The 26,027-nt window shown below is 34.1% G+C and overlaps 1 protein-coding gene across 2 annotated transcripts in view; it reads right to left on the bottom strand.

Annotated features, from left to right (window-relative positions):
* Positions 1 to 26,027, bottom strand: part of LOC145685989 (signal-induced proliferation-associated 1-like protein 2) — a 185,771-nt gene that overhangs the window by 32,567 nt on the left and 127,177 nt on the right. For both annotated transcript variants that reach the window (XM_081758798.1, XM_081758799.1), the window contains exons 3-8: positions 18,729 to 18,994; positions 17,290 to 17,429; positions 13,390 to 13,511; positions 12,123 to 12,361; positions 9,999 to 10,102; positions 7,624 to 7,781 (exon numbers count right to left, since the gene is read on the bottom strand). In XM_081758798.1, coding sequence (XP_081614924.1) covers positions 7,624 to 7,781; positions 9,999 to 10,102; positions 12,123 to 12,361; positions 13,390 to 13,511; positions 17,290 to 17,429; positions 18,729 to 18,994 — 1,029 coding nt within the window. The remainder of the gene's footprint in view (positions 1 to 7,623; positions 7,782 to 9,998; positions 10,103 to 12,122; positions 12,362 to 13,389; positions 13,512 to 17,289; positions 17,430 to 18,728; positions 18,995 to 26,027) is intronic.

Below are 26,027 nucleotides of genomic sequence, written 5' to 3'. Positions count from 1 at the left end.
CTGACCACTAAATTGCTCAGGAAGAAAAACAGGTTTGGAGACTAAAGAAAAAAAAAGGAAGATAAGAAAGGAAAGAAAATGAATGTAATAGTTTCTGGTATGTATGGTAATTTGTTACATTAGAATTAAGTTGCTTCCATTTCATTTTCCTTATTGTCTTGTATGAGAAAAGCAGGGCCGGTGCTAGCAGTTTTGCCGCCCTGGGCGGTACTTTCACATGCCGCCCCTTTAATCTACAAACCGTCTTTTGATAAAAGACGTTCAAGTGTCAGGAAAAAGTAAGATGCCCCATTTAAAAACATGTATAAATTGGAAAAGTAGAATTAAAAAAAAAAAAAAAAAATCTGCCTCTCTTAAATGCTTAAGTAATATTTAAACGGCTCCTTACATTTTAGTCACGACTAAGAATTTTAATTTTTAAGCTTATTTTATATCAAAAGGTGTTTCCAATGGAATATGAAGATAATATAGTGAATCAGATATTACGACAAAACTAAGTGATTAGCCTAAGCCTTATAATGTACTAAAACACAATAGAGATACATAAATGTAACATATCTTAATTGAAAGAAACTTTTCTTGCTTTGATATGAGCATATTCCTTTATCACATTCTCCTCCAATGTTTCAGTCAATTCGTGTTCTACTGATACCGCTAGACTACTCATGTGTGTTTCAGACATCCGGTAAGGTTAACAAAACCCTAAGTTCAACACTGATATTGGAAGCAAAATCATGTTCCTTAATTTTAAAGTCTCTTTTGGGGAACTTTTAGGCTTAATTATAGCGGATAACACTTTCAGTTTCTCTTTCAAATCACTACGGTTAATATCATCCGATTCTTTGAGTGTTAAAATGCTGGCAAGTTTAGTACGTTTTTAAGACAAAAGTTCAGGTGGCATATCTTTAAGATTACTTATATTGTAAAGAAAATCGAAATGCTCGCTGTGATGTTTAAGTTGCTCAAACCTTTCTCTTAATGGTAACATAATCACGTCTAGAACTTTGTCATAAAAATAGATCTTGTATCTTGTCATAAAAATAGCTTCATTCTCTGCCTTGTACTGAAACTCTCTTCTTCTTTCGACTTCGTGCTTGCACTGTATTACCTATTCGTGGATCATCCATATCTAATACTGATGCCAACTCCATCACATCAACTAAGTAAGATTGAAACTTCTGTTCATGTCAAAGTACTTAGATATATTTTCAAGAAACCCGATTGCATCCAACACATGAAAATCAATGCTTGGAGACTTTTGCTTACTATGTTTATGTGCAGTAAAAAGTCATACCAGATAACGAGTGAGCAAAGGAAAGGAAAGTCACGCAGCTGCTTTGCTATACACAGAGCATCTTTGGTGACCATTCTCTCTGTTCTATTGTCGTTACTTATTTGAAGTAAGGCATCATAAACCTTCCCTATTTCATATCTAAGTGGAGTTAGAGCTTCAATTCGGCTCTCCCACCTTGTGGTGCTTAATGGTTTTAAAGTGAAACTGCTAATACGTTCCTTCAGTATAGCCCAACGTTGAACTGACGTAGAAAAAAAGTCATTAAAACTATACAAAGATAAAAGAAAAGAAAGAAACGGCATACTGAGATGCTGTGGCTGCATCTTTGACGACAATGTTTAATGAATGACTACTGCAAGGAACATAGAAGGTTCGGGAATTTTTTCTAAAATTCTCTTCTGAATACCTGAATACCTTTCATATTGGAATCATTGTCTTATCCTTGGCCTCTCATGTCTTCGATAGGAATGTTAATTTCCTTCAGCTGTTTAATTATTACTTCTGTCAATCCTAGACCAGTGGTGTCTGTTACCGGAACAAATTTTTACAAGGCATTTTCCATTACTATATGTAATTTGTACAAAAGTAACGAGTATTGTCATTTGCTCTGTCAGAAATATCTGGTGTGCAGTCAAGTATTATACTATAATATTTTGTATCTCTCAACAAAGGCAGGATTTTACTTTTAATTTGTTCACTAAGAATTTGAATAATTTCGTTTTGGACATCTTTTCCTAAGTAATAGTGGTATTTATTTTGTCCACCCGTGGTTCTTTTAATGTCTTCTGCCATGACGCTGTCAAACTGCAAAGAGTTCTACCAGTTTCGGAAAATTACCATTATTACTTGTGTTAAGTTTACCTGATGTTCCGCGTAACGGTAGACATTGCTCACCTAAAAACTGTATTATTGCAACTAGTCGTTCCATTACGTTCTTTCAATGTTGTGCTTCGATATTTAACATTTTCTGGTGTTCTGCATCAATTGACTTGATTTTGAGTTTAACATCCCGTTCACCAGCGGGGCTATATAAGTCGTGGACTTACTGATTAACATGGAATCCGAACCACATGAGCTCCCACCGGGAATCGAACCCGAGTCTCCCACGCCTGAGGCGCGTAAACTAACCGCTTAGCCACCAAGGAGCTCTCTGCATCAATTGTAAGACCACTCTTCAGTCTTATCGAAAGCTCCATCCACCTTATTTGCGCTTCAAACTGAATAGGAAACCTATTATGACTAGCCAAAGCTTCAGAAATGTGGCGCCAATTGTTATAGTCATCAACTATGAAAGATATTTTACTTGTAGAAAATAATTTGCAAGAAAAACCGAAAACAACATGTGAACACACATTCACTATTACATAATGTGTACTTGTAAGTTATCTGTGAACCGACGGTTGAAATTATTTCTGGAACAGTTGTCAAACTTGGTTAATTGCCTTGGAGGACCTTTTTTGATTAGGGTGGTTCTAATATTCGGAATGAACAGTTTGTAAATTGGTTAAAAACTCGCTGCTAGACCTAAATGTCTCTAGATGCTGTAGGCTAGAATAGCCTGTCTCAAGTGGGAGTGTACCTTTTGCATACTTGGAGTGAAGCGTTAGAACATTGTTGAATAGAAAAAAAAAATATAGAAGACACCTTGATAATCTTATCTAGCCTAGTTGAAAATCTTATCTACGCCGCTGCAAGGGAAATATTGAACGAGATACCTGTGGCTAGTAGTTTGACAATTGAAAATGAGGGGGGGAATGCTCTGAATTTCCTGAATGTGAGTGAAGTAAGTTCAATTACATTCCCAGGCGAAGACAATTTTATTTTTCCATGTGAGCCTATTGCGAAGCATTATATTTTGATAATATTCTTTTCTTTTTCAAATTTTGCCGCCCATTAGACTTGCCGCTCTGGGCGGTCGCACGGCTCGAGCCCCCCTCGCGCCGGCCCTGGAGAAAAGAAAAGAAAGAAAAAAAAAAGAAATAAAGGAAAGAAAGTTTGAATTGGTCATCCTACGTAACCAGTAAATGCCTTGGTTGGACTATCTGCGTGAAACCTTTTTGATGTTGTTTGCTTTTAACTATTAATTTTAAATTACAGTAGCTAACCTTGGTCGTTAATATTGGGTAGAGAATTCCTATATTATTTAACGTTTCGATATAATTACTTTATTGCGTTTAAAGTGGGGATTTTATATCTAAAGATTCTAGTGTTAAACAAATCCTTGAAAAAAAAAGTAATGAGTGTTACTTTGCACATTGGATGTTATATTTGATTTACTTCAAAGGAGGACTTTCGTTATTAAATTTCGTACATGTTATTTGTTACTGAATTACACAAAATAAAGTTTGTTAGTTGTTATTTGAAATTGGGTTTTGCAGTGATTTTGAACAGATGATAACCTATTCTACCCTTCTATGGTAACTATCGCGCTCACTCGATGTGTGGACGTTAATTGTCAGTACTAATTGTTTTATTTTTCGGAAATTATTTTGCAGTAAAGGAATTTAATGCTATTTACATTCCTAGTGGGTAAAACAGCTAGAACTGGGGATTGGCGGATACATGGAATTATATATGTGTATTTCATTGCGCAACAATGTTAAACTAGAAAAACAAATATCATTTCAATTTTTTCAACGCAAAATGATAGAATTATGGTGAACCGTGATCTGTCGATCGCTTCCATGCTCACTGTCTATTGCTGTCCGAGAATTGGCAAATCGGCTTTTAACGTTTCATCAGAGAATGCAATATGGTTCCAAAATTGTACATAGTGGCCTCTCAATTGTATCTCCGCGTAATTTGTGATTTTGTAAGCAGAAATTTCTTTTCGGCAATGCGTCAGTACATTCCTGCTCTATACAAATTCAACATCCCAAACAGTTCACGCCGGCTGTGTTGTTATTGGCACATTTGAATGGCAGGGTCCTTGTACTCTGGACGATCGCCTATTGTGTTGGTCCCGGTTTACCCGATCTTGGATCGTTCACCGCTTGCCTTTCCGTGCCATTTAAACTGCACTATAATCCTGTTATCATTTACTAACGGTACATGATGGTTTATTGACTCCTATCATACTTCCAATTATGCGACCTCGAGTAAACTACGATCGTTCTTCACAGTTACGTCCGCGCACCATGTTATTACTTGTTGAACTATACGCTCACACCGCCAATTACGCCCTATTCATCGGCTATTCGCATTCGTTCGGTGTTTCCACAAAATCGTATTACTCTGCGGGTGTCTATTTACTTATGTACACATGAAATGTTAGAAAGATACAAACAAATTATTTTCCAACCTACTCATCAAATTGATTTAAACATTTGTCTAACCTTATGACCAATTTTTCAATATCAGTTCGATAGAAAAAATTCCACTATGCGCTAAATTCTAACTGTATACAAGATGGGTCCTACAACCCAAACCTTAAGTTTTGGGAGAAGTGGCTGGGATGTGATCAACGTCATTTTTTGCCGGATTAATCACCGTCCTTTTACCACATGGTCTCTTATACATAACGTTCTCACCACAATTTTTTTTTTTTTTTTTTTTTTTTGTTTATTTATTAAAGTGTGGCGTTCCTTTTCAGCACCCACGTTATATGAGACATAGAAGCAGTGGTGGTATTTAACCGGTTCGCACTGGTTTGGTAGATCCGGTTGTTAAAGTATTTCGAGTTCGCAGAACCGTTTCTTATACCCAGTCAAACTCAGACACTCATACACGCAGCTGGAAGGGAGAGCTTGTTGAATACAAATTTTTCACAGCCAAAAACAATTGACCTATTTAAAGAACCTTGCTTTACTCTGTACATACCAGAGGATTAATGGCGGGCTGGGGGAACGGAAAATTTTATTCTGTGTGTGTTTAGCTACAGGTTTAAACATATGATTTCTCAGAACAAGGCATAAGCGTTTATTTCTTAATCTCAAATGTTTAGATATCAAGAATAAAGACTGGGATTATATGATTGAAGTGGTGAGCGTTATTTGTACTTGAAACACACGAATACAATTATCAACACTTGTCAATCCATTGCTGGATACAGGTCTTTCCAATACTTTTTACAATCTCTATGCTGGAAAATTTGTTTCCAAGATATTCAATGGTAAATAATTTCGTCACACCACCTTATATAAGGGTAACCAAGGAAGTTCTGTCGCTTTTTCACCCACCACCTTCCAATATCGATAGGTCACCTAAGACGTACCTGGAACATCAAAAATAGTCCCCATCAGCATCGACGACCTTCTGCCAACGTTCTGGAAGGCCATGGATTCCATCGTGATAGAACTTGGTGGGCCGTGAAGTGAAGAAGGTATCAAGAGCGTTTTGCACCTCTACTAGGGATCTGAACTGGCGTCCTCTAAGGTGATTGTTAAAGAAATGGAACAGATGATAATCGAACGGTGCAATGTCCGGGAGTATGGAGGCTGACATAGTGTTTCCTTAAGGCGTAGAATGGTGTCCTGGGTCATCCTAACTACGTGGGGCTTAACATTATCCTGTAACAAGATTACCCCTTTGCGATTCAGAAGTGCTGACTCCAGAGTTTTGAGTTTTTCTTGAACACTGCTCAACTCTTGACAGTACACAGTTGCATTGATGCTCTGACCAGCTGGTAGCAGTTCCTGGTACACAATGCCGCGAGCAGTCCACCAAATACACCGGACGATCTTCTGGTGCAGTGCTGGTTTCGGCTGTTTTGGGGAACCGGTTCATAGGATGCTAACCAATAATGACGGCACCGTGGAGCTTCGTACAGAACCCACTTCTCATTACATGTCAACATCCTGTCCAGAAATGGCTCCTTCCTCAGAGGGGACGGCAAAGAACACAGGTGTCTTCACGCGTTGCCTTCTGGACCAGAGTCAAATCATGTGGGAGCCATCGACCCAACCTGTAGTGCTTCCCAAGTTGATGGAGGTGCTGCCGAATAGTTTCTTCACTCACAATGAATTTTAGTCCCAGTTCCTCACATGTCTGGCCACTGTTCACCTCAATTGCTGCCTTAAGATCTTTATTTTGTACACGTGTTGGTCTTCCGGCACGTGGTGCGTCTTCGAGTGTTTCGTTACCGTCCTTAAATTTGTTAAACCACCGCTGCATTGTCCACGTAGTCACGATACCCTCACCAAAGGCCTGGCATACCTTCCGCCCCGCTGCAGCGGCGTTTGACTCCAGTTTGAACTCGTACAGCATACACACCCTTATGATGCTCTCTGGAGGTCCCATGTTCACTCTGTCCTTACGCAAGTTCAGGGTGTAACTGAAATGGCACACCCAGGTAGTTTGTTGGATATACCTACACCAACAACTGGCCTTCGCCTTATCTCCACTCGCATTCAACTCACCGTGTGAGGGCCACTTGAACACAGACCTCCACAAAAAGCGACAGAACTTTCTTGGTTACCTTTCTATCAGGATGCTGTGTAGGTCACTATTTGTCACTTGTGCCACCTGCTATTTTTCTATATATACAGAACCGGTTTAATAAAAATAGAATAGAACCACTGCATAGAACTACAGTTTAAGGTGAAATCCAAACTACCATAATGGTGTGAAATTTCAATGCTCTTCCACCGGAAACAGATAGAAGTCGAGACTGCATGCGCCAAAAATGCACGCGTTAGCCACTAGAGCAGCGGCAGAGCAAAAACTTGCAAGTCTTGGCTTGAATTACAGCTGCGACAAAGACAATTTTCAACTGCCTAGCTAACTTGTTACTAAGTACCTATGACTGACACGACGCTTTTGAAACAGTTACGCTGACACTACGTACAACCTCTAACCTTGTGTGTCAGTAATTACTAATTGTTAAATAATAAAACTAATCCCTGAGCAAAGCAAAGCAATTTTATTATAAAGCTAATATCTTTAATATAGCTAGCACTTGGCTTCATCAGACAGATCACCAGATAGCGTATGATGGAGCCAAGTGTTTAGTTGGCGAAACTATCACAAAGTATAATGAAATTGGTTTGATTTGCTCAGCGATTAGTTTATTATTAATCATGATATATAATAGGCAAAATTGGTATAATGAAAACCATGACTGTCTTTTTCACTGGTTGCCACGTTATCTAGAAATCAGAATATTTTAACAATTTCCTAATAATGAACACATCAAGTTAGTTATCCCGAATCAGCTACACATACTGAAAATCACAAATGATATGCATTAGAAGATTATAAGTTACCTGTGGGTAGGATACACAAACGAAATACAAAATAATTACGGAACAGGAATTGTGTTTCCATATCGAACTTATGACTCATATACCATGGACAAATGTTATCCAAACGTAAGTTTCAAGGGGACTTACCTATATTGACAATTGTCGGAGCACGGATTGATTGCTCGCACTATTATAAATACATGCTGAAACTGTGAACGAATATTCTTTGGTGTGAAAGGGTGAGCACCTGGCTCTTGGAAAACTATCGTCACGATGTCGTTACCAATATGCCTCTTCCTCAAGAGCTGAAAGTAAAAGAGAACATCCCCAACAAAATTAGAATATAAATCGGAAAATGGAAATACATTGTGTTAAATTACTTTGACTAAATAATATAGAGACATATCACACATGCAGTATATATATTTTAGTTGGTTAATAAGCGACGAGGGAAAATGTATATTTATTTCATGGCACGAAACTTTCATTTGTAACTTTATAACGTTAATTATCTTATTTAAACACCGTAAACAAATGCATGCTTACCATATCGAAGTAATCTAAATTTAAGTAACAATTAGTTTCAAGTTAGAAGTAACAATGAAAATATGTAAACAAAAACTCCCACGATTTTGCGGCTCGTAAAAGTTAACGGTCGTAAATATGGCTCACCTTCAGCTGGGTGATATGTGGTTAACACATCGGTTTCCAACGCCATATTACTTTTTAGATCGAAGTATTTTTGAACGGTCCCGGTCACAGGTGTTAGAATATATACCTTGAAAAATATTATAGCCTATACGTAATGCGTATGCCAAGTTTCGTTACAATATCTAGAATAGTTACGAGGGAAAATGTTTTTTGAATTCTGTTTCACAATGCAAATGAAATACTGTCGGAGAATCGAACTCAGTAACAACTCTCTTATCCTTTAATATACTACGTATTAGACTCAAATTACACGACTTAATTACCATTTGCTAATGAAATTCAACAAATCCACATAAACAGCAGCTAAAACAGCACTTACTTCCCTCGTTTGGCCCAAAACTAAATCATATAAAATTTTCTGGATATAAGGATGGGAATGAGAAAAGAGGAAGGGAGAAAATATTACAATGTTCATTTCTTAATATATGCGCATGAACTGTTAACCTAAAGTACCCACAAGCAATATAGTAAACTTTCTTTTCCTTGCATTTCGGCGAAACAAAAACAGAAATATTTCTACTCTACCCCAAAACACATCGTACGTAAAGAGTAAAAATGCATTTGCTATAACATTATACCCTCTGCACACGAGACAAAAAATTACTTCGAAGTAAGAGATGATACTTAATGATATATGTGCGTGACACAGCATTTGTACCAAAAGGGTTAATAAAACCGCTTTCTTTCATCTTTTGCTCTTGATTTGTGGTACTATCCTAGTATTTGCCTAGCATGTTTTGAATGGTTTTTAAAAAACCTTCAGTCAGGATTTCACAACAGTTTTTCACAACCCTGCTTCTAGTGTTTAAGGAAAGCTGGCATTTGACAGATGGACGGAACAAATGAAAAAATGAAATCTGTGAGTTTTACGTCCCACGGTTATGCCGGTTAGGCTAAAGGAGACGGTGATTATGAGAAATGAATGAAATGGTGGAATGAAGAAAGTGGGATGAAACGGGAGAACCCCGAGAAAACCCACGCACACGGTGTTTGTCCACCACAAAGTTCACTTGGCGGGGGCTGGGATCGAACCCGGGACCCCAAGCACCAGAGGTGAACGCTCTACCACTGAGCGGCCCCTGGACGGAACAAGTGGCGCGTTGAAGGCTCTGTAACAACATAGACAAGAGCTCTACTGACAAATTTAGAAAGTTTAACAAGTCATAATCTATATTCGTAACAACATGACACAATGTTTTTGTAATGTAGAATTTCGAAACTTGAAATATTTGACAGAAGATTCAGCATTCAGTTATCGATACCAGTGCGGCGAGCGATCTTGGATGCCTGCAGAATACTGCAGTGACTGGCAGTATTCTGACAGAATACTGCAGTGACTGGAGAACACAACCTTCTCTTCGTTTATGTTAGACGCCAGATTTCCTTAATCACACAATACTTGGACCGCAATAAATCTTTATACGTTTTATTTGAGAGCTTCGATGATTAATGTGAATCTCAATGAGTATCTGAACAACGATCCCAAGAAAATGACTCAGTTCTCTAAGCCCTTTATAAGACATCTATCTTAAATTGTATTTGTTAACAACTAGGCTAATACTCATTTTTGTAAAATATGGTCTACCCTCAAAAATCAACCCAAGAGCACAGTTTAGTAAATATATATTCATCCTTTTTTATTATTGAACTGCAGATGTCCACTATTAATTATATTGACGATTATTATCTATTCCAGATACGATGATTTATATCAATACAGTAATAATAAACATATTATTAGTTTTTATTTGATTCTATTTCACAATTAAAATCTACCATTCATTAAAAAAAAAAAAAAAAAAAACTATTACCTGTTGCCTATTGTTTGGTGTAAATGGGAGAAGAGTGGAAACATGAAACATTATTTCACAATCTTCATATTGAGCATACACAGAGTAGAGACCAGTGGAGTCAGCTGAAAATAAATTGAAGTATTAGATCCTAAAATTAAAGCTATATCATTACACGTGCTTTTAAAAAATCACTATACTGGCCAAAAATAATACAAATATATCATAGATACACAATCTATCTATTATAAATTAACACGACAATAAAAATTTATTTTTTACCGACAATTGTTATTAAGTTGATCATTACAGAAACTGCTTTGTTTGTTTTTATGAAATTGTTATTAGAATTGCACATATACGTAAGAAAGAGATTTTATCATTTTAATAATAACAAAACTATCAAAACAAGGAAACCTACAAAGGGCTCTACGACACTTTTTTTTTTAAATAAAATTTTGAATTAATTGTCGTCATTTAAGTTTGGAGATAACTTCTTCGGGAAAAGAAGAAATTTCCGGATTACAAAACGCAGCACAGTGAAGAGTGCAAAACTATTGGAAATTTTACAATTGTGTATATGCGAAGCGGTGACTCGCTGCCGAAAATTTTTAGGTTTCTTATGTTTATGCTAGGAAACTGATTCCAACGTGTAATGTACACGTGCCACTTTCTATAAAACTATCACTAGTTGATGATTTTTTTTTTCAGGGTTTCTACAGATTTTTGAAAACTGTTTTCCCTGACAAAGGTTTACCTATTTTCTTTACAAAATCAGGCTACGTGATATGGAATTATACGTGAATATACACACTGTACTAAGATTATCAGCTGTTGAAGAGTTTCACGACTCACTGTCATTAGATTCTGATAAAATTTATATGGAACCTACAAGAAAATATACTCTTTGAACTAAAAAATAATAATCAAAATCGGTACATCTGTATTGAAGCTATGTGTGAATATGCACACCATGAAGTCGATTAATTACGATATTAAACACTATTAACCGTTGAAGAGTTTCATGGTGTAGTTCCAAAGATTATCATCAGATTCTAATGAAAATTTATATGAAACTACCGTGAGAGTATACTTTTTCAAACAAAAAGTAAATACACAAAATGATGCACCTATGTGGAAATTATACGTAATCCTACATACATTTATCAGCCACTGAGAAGTGTCAGTTATGGTTTAGCTACGAAGACTATTGTTAGATCCTCATGAAATTTATGTGAAGCAACGAGAAAAGAAGACTAGAACCACTAGGAAAAAAAAATAAATAAATAAATAAAATCAGTGCACTTGTGTCGAAGAATTATGCTTGAACATACGCAATATATTGCGTATTCTTATTGGTATATTTGCATCCGAGCAGACTATACAAAACATTTCTGGGTAAACTAAGAACTGTTCCCAAATCTTTTATTAGAGACTAGAAATTTGCATGCGCAGTTTGTGACGTCATAAGTATTGGGTATTCAAATTTATACACTTATGAAAGGCATTGAAGACAAGTATTAGTTTTTTTGTTTGTTTGTTTGTTTTTTTAAAGACATTATCTGGTTTTCTTTCTAAATTTTTGACATTCTTCATTGTCTTTAAAAAAATAAAATTAAAAAAGAATGGGATCATCTTAGCAAAAAATCTTAAATAGAAAGCAGTAACTAGGAAAATTCAGTTACTGCTTCCTATTTTATACAACGACCTATTAACTAAAAGAAGGAATACGCTATTTAACTTGCAACAGCGATTTAAAAGAGTAGATTTTTGTTGAAAAGAACTATTTACAAAGCTCCTTATTAAAAACTTGACTAAAAGAAAACAACATTAAAAGGAGCAAAACTTTTTTATTCGAGAAATCTTGTTATCTCTATAAATTTTCATCAGATGATTTTCCTATACCAAAGGCAATTTCATATAAAGTACGATTTATTGCTTCTTATCAACATAAAATTAAATTAACTTCTTGTTAATGCTCCATTCTTGATTCATTAACCCATGATTTCAATTGCACACGAACTGGTCTAACGAATAGTTTGTTTCCTGTTACACTTGGTTATCTACCTTCACATGTCACAACACATTAGAACAATGTGCAACTAATGTTTAACTTAATAAAATATAAATGAAATTTATTCTTACTCTTATTGTCAAGACCAGCTTTATATTTGTCGAAACCTTTTAGTCGGACTCGCTGACCAATTGTTTCGAGGAATTCATTGAACGCGGGACCTGCTTCTTCATTATTGTACATTTCCTCCTCCGTCGACTGCCCAGCTTTGCAATACATAACACCTACTTTGTAATGATTCGTGAGTCCCTGCTGGTCAAGTTTCAACAACTGCTCTTCTGTCTGCTGCGAAGCAACTCCAAGCCGAAGGCTGTAAACCAAAGAAATCAAATTATAACCGAACTTCTTTGCCAGATCAGACATGAATTTATGAAACTAGTAACTAAGCAAGTATAGTTTTAAACGTGTACATACGTGAAATGTTTTAATTTATTTACTTTCTTATTTTTTTAAATACGAAAGAAATAAAGGAGTCAGTATGCATTTATGATAAACATAATCGAATCGATATACCAATTTGTTACTTTAAATGAAATAAATGACTTTTAAACAAATAAAATGAAAGTAGTGTGAAGTCATCAGTTTGAGCCTACAGCTTCTTGTGAAATCTCCGAAAGATGGTTATCAGATGTATCCTTGCGTACCGCCAGAAACAGAACACAGTATACCTATATAAAGCCATAGTGAATGGCAAGATACTTTTACTACGCTATGAGAGGAATTTGTTACGTCATTCTAAAAGAGAACATTAAAAATATCAAGCATAATGGTACATTATTTCTGATTATTATTAAGTTATTTCCTGAAAGCAATTTTAAGGATATTCTAGTGCATAGTTAAACTACAAATATATAATATACTATTTACGCATTCTAATGCTGTAATCACTGTATGGCGCTACAATCGACGAAAGCTTCTAGCCAGCTAATTTTACTACAAGGTATATATGTTACACAGTCTTTTTAAAGTCAATTTTATCTTTAATCAACATTAATCTTTCTTCTTCAGAACACTAGAAGGAAAATACTTTAAATTATGTCGAGTGCTGTAGGAAGATTTTAGTGTTTAATTCATATGTATACATATGCAGCTACATGCCGTACATGCTTACCACTGCAAATATGGAAATTAATAACAAATTATGAGTGTAGAATGTTAAAAATGCACAAAAAGTCCCAAATTTTCAATATATATACACAGAGAGAGAGAAAGAAAGGAAGAATAGTAATTTAGTTTAGTTTTATACATAAATAGTACGGTTTTTATGTATAAAATTAAAGAAGTCACTACTAAAGAAAAAAAAAGTGATCTTTTGAGAGAAACCTGATCAATTCTCACCATGTACTTGAAATTTCAGGTGCCACATATTCCAGAACCTCCTTCGTATTGATTCCTTTGCTACTGGGTGACTTTACAGTTGGCATTGCGTCCTCAAGCACACATCCCCTTAAAGTAAGTAGCTGTAAAAGAAAATCAAGTACATAGAACATTGCATTATCTCTGCCAAGCATATGATTTTTAACACTAAGAAATCATTGTTGTTTTTACTCGGAGAAATATTAAATTATGCAATCAAGCAAATAGCCCTATATATGTAACGAAGTCATTAATTACTCAGATTTTGTTCATCTCAATTCTCAATTTATGGCTGCACTCTAATTTACTACTATCTAGGTTCCTATATAAGTTTTTCAGTCACAAAAAGGCCCTATTTGTACCTGTTCTACTGGCTCAGTGTCTCTGTCTATCCATGTAGATATATGAGTAAAACATGCTTTCAGACAAAAATGCAGATAAGAGAGAATTAAGTTACATATAGAAGTGAAACTTGCTTCAGACAAAAACGCACACAAGAGAGAATTAAATGAATGAATGTTCCTATTTATTTATCGCAGACACAACTTTCTTTCTGACTTAACAAGATCTGTGCATATAGTAAAGGTTGAATTATTTTCATATCATCGTTAATAATAATAATAATACATTTGTCACAAATGTTTGGCAGGCTACTTTCTTACGAAATGAAAAAGAATTATTATTCTCATGACTGTGAATATTGGCTAAAGTATTGGGGACTCGAAAGTCGGTCTGACAGAAGAAAATTCATCGATAATTCATTTATTCAAATGGTATTAGAAGATAAGTACCGAAGCAAATATTGTCTAGAAAATGTATGTATAAGAGTATTAAATTATAGAATCAGAACTCAATCAATGATAATCCCGTTAAATTCGAAATCTACGTTACTAAAATGAGGTACAAAATGTTATAATATAAACTGACCATAATCATATATTTTAAATGATTACAGGATATGTCACATAGATTAATGATTTTATTAAATTTATGATAAGAATTATCTGCCAATCTTTTTTTTTAAAAAAATATTAGATTTAGCTCTGTATATTTTAACGAATATGAAAACAAAAGATACATTTTAGCTTGAAGAGCATGAAACTTCAGAAAGTAATACTTTTTTTAAAAAATGAAACTTCACTATATTGTTTAAAAAATATTATTTTAGTATATAGAAAATACTATTTTAATACACTGACCATCTTTTATTACATCTTGATTTTAAAAACATTTTTAATTAAAGATTTTTTTATCTTCTGCCAAGGGTCCTAACCTCCTGTTTATAATTGATTTATAATTCATTACAATTATTACTTTACTTGTAGCCTATTGTGCCAGTGATAATATGTAATACTTTACAAGTGCTGTATTTTTGTTTGCGAGTATATTATTATTATTATTATTATTATTATTATATTAATATTTCACCTAGAACTGAAACAAAAAAGATGGGGAAATTCACTTATCTAGGTCCTTTTTTTTAAAAATTCTGAAACGTATTATTATTTTAAATAAAAAATCGATCTTCAATCGCTGGGCGGACAGAAGGTTGCAGACAATGAATGAACAGGCACACACACAGACGTGAGGATACAAAAATAATATATATATCTGTATAAAGATATGCTAGTTGTAAATACGTCTTTTTTATTTTAAAAAAATGCAACATAAATATTTGATATCTAGTACACTATGTGATCAAACGTATTCGGATACTACACGCAAATAGTTTTTCGGTGCTGAAGACAGTCACCCACCTCTTGGAACACACTGATAGTATCCGCAAAAGTAACAAGACAGTGCAAGAGAGCAGAATACGTTGTTATGTAGAGCTTACGGACTTTCAGCTTAATCAGACGTTTAGGTATGTAAGTGTAACATCAGTGTAAAAGTTTTAGCCTTCCTAAATATACCCAAGTCAACTGTTTCAGATGTCACAGTAAAGTGGAAACATAACGGAACAGCTGCAACACAAAAATGATTTGATTTTCAGAGACTGTCAAGCGTTGAAGAGGTCACTCTGAGAAAACGACAATAATCCATCGCCGCCGTCACCGAAGAATTCCAAAATGTATCCGGATATACTCCTAGCACTATGAACGCTAAAGTCTACTTCAACCACCAAAATGCTAGGCGCCAACTCACGTAGTATATGAAGTTATGTCACTGGAATACAAAACAGCAGGAAGAAGTTTGGAATTATAGTCATGGTATACTATGTGGCGCTCCAATGCAAGAGTGTTTATTTAAAGAACATCAAATGAGCAGAATTTATCGTGTAGTGTTTACAGCGCAATTTGGAGATCTTTCAGTTTAACGTCCCACAACTATATTCTTTAGGCTAAGGAAGACGGATCATTATGGAAGTGAGTGATCATGAAAGAATTAATGAGAATGGGGAGGGAAATGGGAGAAGCCGAGGAAAACCACAGACACGATATTGTCCATCATAAACTTATTTGGCCGAGTATCGAACCAGGGGCCATTCGTATCAGAAGTAAGCACTGAGCTACCCTGACCCGTCAGTGAAATTTAGAGGTGAGAGTATTAATTATAGTGTTGTTCTATTTCTCGTACAAAGAGCTTGAACCTTTTTTGATGTAACTGGAAATGTCACGATATTGGTTTCAAGGACAATCTGACCGCTTATTTCATGCCTACTATCGACGACCATATTAGTGATATGCATTGTGTATAACAACTTGACAGAGCATTCGTTCATACTTTACAGTCTATGAGGAAGTAGTTTCACGAACGTACCGGTAACAAACTGTCCTTCTCGAAATTTGATTTGAAACCGCTTGAATATTTATTGGATGTTCCAGAACTCCGACTTCGCGTGAGACCACAAAGGACTTACATCGACACCTTCTTCATTGGAGTTCTCCATGAAGAATCCCTATAAAACCTTTTGCTATCTCATCGTAAATATAGTGGGAGAATAAGTGATCATAAAGCAAATAGTAGCCAATCTTGTATTGGATTCAACAAAAGATGGACTCATACGATTTCAGTTGGATGTCCGAATATTAGATCAAATACTGACGATGAATGAGCAACTTCCTAATTAGGAATCAAGTGACTCCGATTAATGTTTGCATGCACATTTGAGTGCAATATAGCGACAAACACGTCAGATAACTTTATGGTTATATGTAATGTTAAAATATCACCAAACACGAAAGAAAAAGTATCCTGGAAACGAATTGCATAAATTAACTTTAATGTGATATTAACACCGAGTTTCAAGGCTGGAACGTACAGTAAATTACATTCTTTTTTAATTTACTGAAAACTATATTCAAATTGTCATCCTATTCTGAAGTTATTTACGAAACTAATTTCATCAAACGGAAAGAACTTTTGTCGCTGACTGTACTACAATATCTAAAATCCAACGTGTAGCTCATAATAAATATAGTGTTACACTGTTTGTAAACAGAAGGTATTTATTACATGTTAAGCTAACTTGCACGTTCAAATACTTAAATATTGGTATGTGCTGCTTGTGTCTTTCGTCCACGTCCGATAGAGCTTCTACAGGATAGAGATTGAAAGACATTGAGAAATGAATGATCAAATGGCACAGAGAATTTCTACTCGGTAAACTCCATACATCTTCCGTTTCATTCCATTTAATTATTACTTCTTCCCTTTGCAATTTCATCATTTGTTTGCATTCATTATCTGCTTCACCCTCTAGGGTAAATCGTTGGATGTTGAAGAAAGACCGCATTTTTATTTTAATAACAGCTCTCTACTTCTTGAATGTGAAATACAAAGTTCGAAGCTCATTAAATCATTGAAATATATCAAAACTTATCATGCGATCTTCGTTGTCAATTTGCAGTCAATTCAATTCCCAATTGACTAAAAACTTACTTCACTGGTCCTCACTATCAGTCGGTACATGTACTGTGGCTGGCTATTTTCTCCTCCTCCTGAATCCTCCACCTTCTCGCGTTTTATGCTTATAGCTACTGGTCCCAAATTTTCGTCCATTCCGAACCAATTTTGATGTTCTGAAAGTATAGTCAACGTACTAATAACATTATATGAGATTAAAGAAACATTGAAGGAATTTGTTAATTCCCTAAATATTAACGCTGAGAAATAAAATTAATATAACTAATTAACAAGTAATTCCGTAGTAGCAAAATTTTCGTTGTCGACCAATTACTTGTCAAGGTGTCTGCCAGATACTGCTTAACAACAGAATCATTGTTCACTAATAGCATTCAGACATAATTAGAGGGAATATATTTAAAAATTGCCTGTTTGCATTACATTTATTGTGAACAGTAGTCATAACCAAATATGTATGTTCTCCAGCAATGCATTTTCTTTTTTTCCATCAGTTCCAAATGACCTGACTAATAAAGAAAGAGTCAGCATATATCACATAAAATGTGTTAATTTATATTAACGGCTTTTTAATTTTTTTACTAAACTAATAATTTCAATTTCAAATGATACTGGAGTCTTCTTCAGAGTTAACTGTATTGGAAGAAAAACTCGAATTGCTTATCTGGATCACATACCTTCATTTTCTTCTTAGATTTCTTAAATTTGTACCAACACTCTTAACATAAACTTCCTTCTATCATCCTAAACCTGCAGGTTTTCAAAATTTAAAATGATGAGAAAATGTACATAGCTACCTAAAGTAATACTGTTAACCTACCTCTATTTCCTATCTTCACAAAAGACCATAGATAAGCCGTACTTTTTTCGTTCTTTCTTTTTTTCTAACACAATTAACTCTGAAGACTTTTTTAGTGCCACTGAAAGTCGAAATTATTGGTTAAGGGAAAAATAAAACGCACTTAAGATAAATTCTAGACTGCGCAGAAGAAACAGTATAAGTCAAAAAACATAGGTTTTCAGGAGGCAATTTTATTATGTTACCAAGCATAAGTATGAATGACTTTTACTAACAGTACCAAGACGCAACTATTCAACTCACGTTTAGAATTGACTTATACCAAGTTAATCCGGAGATGGAGCATGACGCATAGATCTCCAATTTTGACTTACCTCATTTTGACCAATTTCTGACTTCGCGCAGTCTAGAATTAACATATTTTATTTAATATATATTTTATATATAAATACGTATAAACCAATATGAGATCTTTATCAATTTATTTAAAGAAAGAGTCAGTCTATAATCTATATAATTGAAAGAAAACAATGCAGTGGAACTGATCCATTCATTTAGAAATAATCAGAAACTTATTTTGTATGATACTAGGCTACCACTTCTCAACGTGACAACACATGCATAATAAGAAATTGAAAGTTAGTTTGTGGATGCTTACCTTGCCTGTAAAAATACTTTTGATAATAGAGAGCTCCTTGATCTACATTTTCTATCACCCGATGTTGTCTCTGGTACGGGCACATCCCGTGTTTCCAGTGGGTCTCGCCTGGCGCCGTTTCCAGCACTGAAACGCCATACGCTAGAGCTGGCCTGTGCAAAGGTGGAGATGGTGTCTTGTTGCCCGCTCTTCGTTGAGATGTTAGCCTTGTAAGGCTTACAACTCTCTCTTCTTCTCCTCCGATCTCGTTACGAAAATACGGACAACTATAAAAAGGAAAATGCATATATCTATGTCCTTAAAAACATAATCAGTTATACTATTTAACCACATAATCTTTCCCTCCATAGACAACACTGCAGAATATACATAAATATTGTGTTTCGTAACTTAAAATCCATATAATTTTATTAATCTTACAGTCAGTAAATAATACAAGTTAGCGTTTCAATTTAATGTAGAGCAGACGAATGGAAAAACTCCATACTACAATTAGATAATCTCTGTAATTAACATAGTTTTCAATATACCCTCGTATATTTAATACGTATAGGTAACTGGATAATAGAGATTATATTTGGACACGTGACTCAACGTTCCATATCTTATAATGGTCTAGTCCTCATTACTGTATTATCTACAGTCGCTATGGAGCTTAGCACGCAAGAAATTTCGTCTTGATATTTTACGAAATATTACAAACCGGTGTGGACGAATCTATACAATCTGTTTATATTAGCGTTAAGTATATATACTTATAAAGTACGTATATACTAAATATAGAATGACCAGATTTTAAATATAAATAAATTAATGACACTCGACAAACTGGCATAATGTATCAACCCACCTACGTATAGCCATAGTTATGATGTTTCTCACGCCGAGGAAGAAATCTCCTTTTCAAAACAACCCTATTTTTATTTATTTAACTTTACTCCAATTTTAATTTTTACATTATTTTTTAACATTTAACAGAGCATGGAGTAGAGCAGTAACTTTGAACTGTTAGAATTATATTTGTTTATTGTTACTTTGAGTGTGGTATCAAAAGGTTGAAAATCACTAAATTAAAGTTATCTGTACTATTTTGAAACTATTTTGCAAAATTTGGAAATCTTTTCAAACGGAGACTCATCTATGGGGTTTAGAACATGTAAAAATTATACTACGTAACTTTGTGACAGTTGCTATTGTGACCCAATTAATTAGTAAATCATTTATTAGTATATTCTTTAGTACATATTTTGAAACATCATTTTTCTTTTAAAATGAAGAATCTGTATTTCTGTTTTCCTTCAAACGCGTATTTTTTATTTGCTTTCCAACGGTATCCAGCCTTTCAGCGGTAAATGAGACACCTGAGTAACGGAAGCCTTTAAAAGTCTTTATTCACCACGACCACCCACAGCCAGGAGACACACTCAAGTTCTATTGTAAAGCTAGACAGTTTGTCTAGAAAGAGAATCTTCACAATAGCTATCGTAGAAAAGAGGTATATTCGCAAGCACATGATAAAACCGAAGGAACCACACCGGCACGATATTGCAAGCTAGAAGTCCATTAGCACGTTTTAACATTTTAGGAAGAAAGAAAGAACAACGCACAAACAACAACCTATTTTGGCAATTTTAAAATTTTAAAACTGGAATTGGGAGAACATACGTTATTTTTTTTTAAATAGAAAGACGGTTGCAAGATACTAAAAGAAAGGGCAGTTAAGTTTGAGAAGTGACACCGACAACACGTACACAGAGCTCACACACACACACACACACACTTTATTAATTATTTTTATCGTGTTGAGCAACTATAGACAATGAAGTGCTAAAAACCCAACGGTGCCGCAACGAGTTCACTCATAAAAACACTGATACAGTTAAATCAAATTCCGAACGTTCTCCCAACTATAATCTATTTTGCATTTATATCGACTTATAACAGAGTGCAACTAAAGTTTGATTTCTGACTGTGACCAATTGTGATAATCGTGATTAACATATATACGGATACATTATTTGTTAATCAGTTTACGGATACATAATTTGTTAATCAGTGTATCAGTTGGATTCACCAATATTGGACTTCTATAATCATTTTGACCGAGACAACCTATCAAGAGACGCCGAGACGCCTAGATATGAGGAGGAATTTGGATGCTTCAGTCCGATGATGACGTCCTAAACATCCAGAGAAAGCCAAAGGCCTAAGGAGGAGAGAGTCAGAGATCGGCGGGTGACCATACACATCTCGGGGGTCGAACGGTATGCTGCAGTCACATGAACACAGGAACTTGAGTGTTGTAAGTGGTCGACCAGAGGTGAATAAAAGTGGTAGCTTCAACATGGGAATCGACGGGAAGGTAGGACAAAACCTTTATATTAAATTTTCAATTTGGAATTTGTTGCCACATTACCGTGGGCGAGCGCATCCTCTTACCTTGGCCAAATTCACTAATGTATCGAAACGAGAATTGAATCGTGGTAATCCGGCCTTGACGGACTGAACAGTTATCTTTTATTATTTTTTTTTTAAAGAAACTATAACTGAAATCGATATTTTAAAATTTATTTGTGATTAACTTTTGTCATTTTAACCATTATATTCACACAGCTAATTAGTGTTAGATTCTGAAAATTATCTCCTTATATTCTAAATGTTAGTGTTGTTTGCTCATTTAAAGATATTATATGTAGAAAATTTTGTGACATAAAAAGTTAGGTTATTACACGACGAGATTAATGTATCAGAAAAGCATTACTATTCAAGTATTAATTGGATGAATGATCTTTATGTTTCCATGTATTTCTATCAAAAGATTTTTTTTATTTACCAAGTACATACCCAGAGAGCTCGTAATTGTCAGTCAGAAGACGAGTGTAATCTGTTTGATAGATATAGGTATTTTTATTTGTATTGACAGGGTGTACCTAAATTGAAAGGCATAGAGTATAATTCTTGCCCTAAGCATGTAAATAGAGAAAAGTATCATTAGGACAAAATTAACTCGTATATAAGCAACTAAACATAAAAAAGATATCTGTCTGCGCAAACGCCGCACACAACGCCGCATCTTCATAATTATGAAGTAAAATATTGCGCAAAGTAAAATAAACAAATATAAGGTACCGACATTTAGAAAGAAATATTGGCCAAGTATAAACTCTGATATCTATATATGTGTTCTAGTAATCATTGTGTATATATCATGTGACTATCTAGTATATGTGTCCAAGTATATATGTTTGTTTTCATATTACGAAGTATTTTATTATTATTATTGGATATTATTATCTTAGATCTATATACATGTGTTGAGAATTTTCAATTTAAAGTAGACAGTTAAAGTCAAATCAGTGCACTGCTCAAATCAAAGTTTTCACTATCTTTTCATCTTTAATTAATCTAAATAATAGTCATGTCTTGCTAGCATTCAAAATCATCTAATTTTTCCCACCTTCGTCAACTATCTATTTCTCAAGCATAGGTATTTCCCTACTTTCTCCTTCTGTGCTTGATGAATAAAATATTGTCTTCTGGACTAAATAAATCACACACAAAAGGTTATATCGGAAAGATGAAACAATGATACCATGTACATTTATTTTTTTTTTTTTTTTTTGGAATATCTAGAATATTCATCTTTAAAAAGTGGAAAATAGAAAATATTGTTTGCAATTTATATAATAAGCAGTTATAAAAGAAAGGTAAACTTCTCACTAAATTCAAACTTTTGTTATTTGAAAGTATTGCCAAAGATTTATTTTTAGACAACAACAACAAAAATAAGAATCCTTCTGATTCTTCAGTCAAGGTATTCCATATTTCATTTTTTTATTATTTTAGTGACATTTGTCTCAATTTATTTCAACTTAAAATGATCATGTCATTTCATTTTTTTTAATTGTTGTTCAATTTAAATTTTATTGCAAGTTTGGATAATTAAAAATTTTATTACTGTTACCTAAATTTTGTTAAATTGTCATTACTGAAACGATTCAGATTTCCCAACCTATTCTAGGCCAATTAGAGAATTTTCTTATATTATTTCGAAACAATTGGGAACCTAGCTGAGCTGACCCTCACAGATACAGTTAATAGTATTTATAGTAAATTTTTCCATTCTACATTTACATAAATTCTTTTAGTCTGATAACTAAATTAATTCATGCAACAATTTTAATTGCTTAGCGAAGTGACGGCCAGTACAGCTGTTTCCCAATAAAACTACAATAGTGATTTTATTTCAGCTATGCAGCACGTGACTATCTTTTGAAATATGTTCTAATTAACTACGCACCTATTTTCCTAGCACTCTGGAGTTCCGTATGGGGAAAATAGGATTATAAAAATCGAGCCTCGTGCGGTGTAAATCAGACTTTCAGGGATCAACGCACGTACCTTCAGCTTTCTGCTTATTAGGCATGTTATAACTTGCCAGGGCGGCGAGTAAATATGCAAAAACAATTTGCATATTCATAAATAGTATTTGGCGAACCCGAACATAATTTTTACGAAATTATTCAAATAATTTCAGAACCAAGACTGGAAATCAAATTTATCTTGTCATAAATTTGATTCCCCCAGCATTACAAATTCCGCCCCCGAACTAGGACTCGAACACCGTTACAACTTTAAGTCAAAAACGGAACTTCTAACAAAAATAAAAAGATGGGACATTTTGTGTCCCGTTTGCATTTTTCTCTGGACACCGGACGACCCTGTCAACAACGGGACATATAATCACCCTCATCTAACAGCCACTTACATAATATTTTTCAATATGTCCTCGTATATTAAATACGTATTACTGTTATTGCTGAATAAGCAATTCATACATATATTTTCAAATTCTGGTCGAATAAACTTAGAATACAGTTACCTATATTAGAAACGTTTGGGCCCAAATGTAAAACGAAAATGGTTAAGAAATTTCTCCCTTCGTTGTTAACGCATGTATTTTCCTATTATCTTCATTTCAGGAACTATTCGTTTTTATCTCACTTAAGTGGCTTCGGTAATTATGTGTTCCCGGATTTGATTTCAGACTGTGATAGATTAAATGATTATTTTCCATCGATATATTTTAATCAATGCGGTACACTTTCTCAGTAGCCTGCACCCACTTGTTGGCATTTCATTCACATCCTAGATCCGGAACCACTGATCTAATGGTCGAATACCCATGAAGCTCTTCCTTCCCAGTACAGCTGGATGTACGAGGATCGTATCTTCCTATACTAATCAAATGTATGCACAAAAATCAAACTCTTCTGATTTTTGGTCCTGTCCCAACCTCCTAATTTGGTTCAGCTGTCTTAGAGTAAAGAATTTTTCACTGAACTTTCTTCTATGGCTATCATTTTCAAGTTACAAGCAAATTAATATAAAAGATGGATCACTTCTTACGTAGAAACATGCACCATTATATTATTAGTCTCCTACTGATATTATTTACTTTTACTAATATTGTACACTCTACAAATTGTGATGTATATAATTTCCACTAAGTATTATGCAACAAAATTCTACAACTCTCGCGTGTCGGTTCGAAATTTATTGTGCTAGGTTTTCTACTAAATTTTGTATCTCACATTTTCCTTCTGTTTTCTGATATCCAGACTTTTCTAGTATATATTCAATTTCTAATTTTAGACTTTTTAAAAAGGATACTTTGAAGTAGTAACTTCATCCATATTTCTATACTTTTAGAGGTATATTTATTATTATTCAAATGTCCACAGTAGAGGAAAAGTCTCCGATCATATCTACTGAGGACAACAGGAAATAGAAATAAATTCTTTTGTTTATTCTATTATTAATGTTACAAATAGCAAAACAAAATAATGGAATGCAAGAAAAATATGTTGTTGTTAATTACCAGATATTGTTCCCCATATTTTGCGTTTTAAAACCAGAGACCATCAAATCAAATACGTTAAATTAAAGCAGATATTTTAACTTTATCTTAAAATAAATTAAATTTGGACAAACAATGAAAAATAGCTGTTTTTTTATCTTTAGTTGCAAAGAAAATGTACTTAATGACGTTCATATATTGCATGAAGGTCAATGAGTTGAAGTGGTCAAAAAGTAGGATGGAGGCATGACGAGAAACAAAAAAATCTGAGTTCAAAGTATCATAGGTAATGAAAGTTCAGACACGAAATTATGTTTTACAGGAAGTTAGAAAATGTTTGACCTTTCTAAAAATTTCAATAAAGTACCCTATCAATAAGCTTTAGCATTTATATTCCTTTTCAAACCAATCAGTTCTCTTTTCTCAAGTGTACTTTAAAACTGGCACCTCAAGTATAAAATCATAACCAGACAAATACGGCAACCATCTATCACATACCTCCTATTTGTTTAACGCAAAATATAGACGCCTTTTCTGTAAAAATTTGAAAAGAGATAATAGTTGTGTTTTATACGACACTAATCCTTATCCTTGCGTTCTGCTTGGGTTTAAAAGTAATAATAATAATGCGTTATTTCTGAATTGTCTTCTACTAAAATCAAAAGTTTTATTTCAATTTCAGAAAACTTTGCTTTACTGAAGTAGGGTAGTCATCCCGTAACATAACTGGGATCTAAATGACGGGTCAGTTGTATCAAAGCATCTTGGTTTTGAATTTTATGACAGAAAGAAAAAAAACTATGGTCTTTATTATAAGCAGTGGGAATTTACTCTAGAGAAACCTATCAGAAGGATGAGGAGCAAAGAATATTTCCGAGATTTTTTACCTTATTTTAGTACCTCTAGGTATGTAAAACATTTTAAAAAATAAAAAAAAACTTACTAATAGTTAAATTTCTCTTCTCCCATTCTCTGAGAGTGGAATTTTTATAATTCATGCAAATGAAATATATATTGTCACGTATTGTGAGAAAAAATATTCATATTGCGAAACGAGATATTAATTTGTCATTTCTTCAAATAACAAAACAATTTGCAGATTCCAACTGAAAATTATCCAAGTGTACAGATCTGGAGTATCTACGTTTTTAAAGTTCTAAATGTGAAAATTTTATACTGGAACTGTTAAGTGTTGTAAATAGAACCTATAACGTCATACTGAGACAATCAGTGGAACAAGTATTGCAAAACGGGAAAAATAATCGTTCCTCAAAGGAGAAGAAAAATTATGCAAATTATACGATTAACTGAAATTTACTCATGTAGGAAAAAAAGTTGTATTCTTACTGTAAATTATTTGAAATTATATCACATTAGCAAATGTCCCTTGTGTTGGCGTAATATTTTGTGCTTGATCATCCTTTCACATTGAATTTGTG

Source organism: Thermobia domestica, chromosome 5 (genome assembly GCF_964235325.1).
Source record: "Thermobia domestica chromosome 5, izTheDome1.hap1.1, whole genome shotgun sequence".
Taxonomy (NCBI): domain Eukaryota; kingdom Metazoa; phylum Arthropoda; class Insecta; order Zygentoma; family Lepismatidae; genus Thermobia; species Thermobia domestica.
Note: the sequence above shows the minus strand (reverse complement) of the source record. Positions and strands in the feature narration are given on the sequence as shown.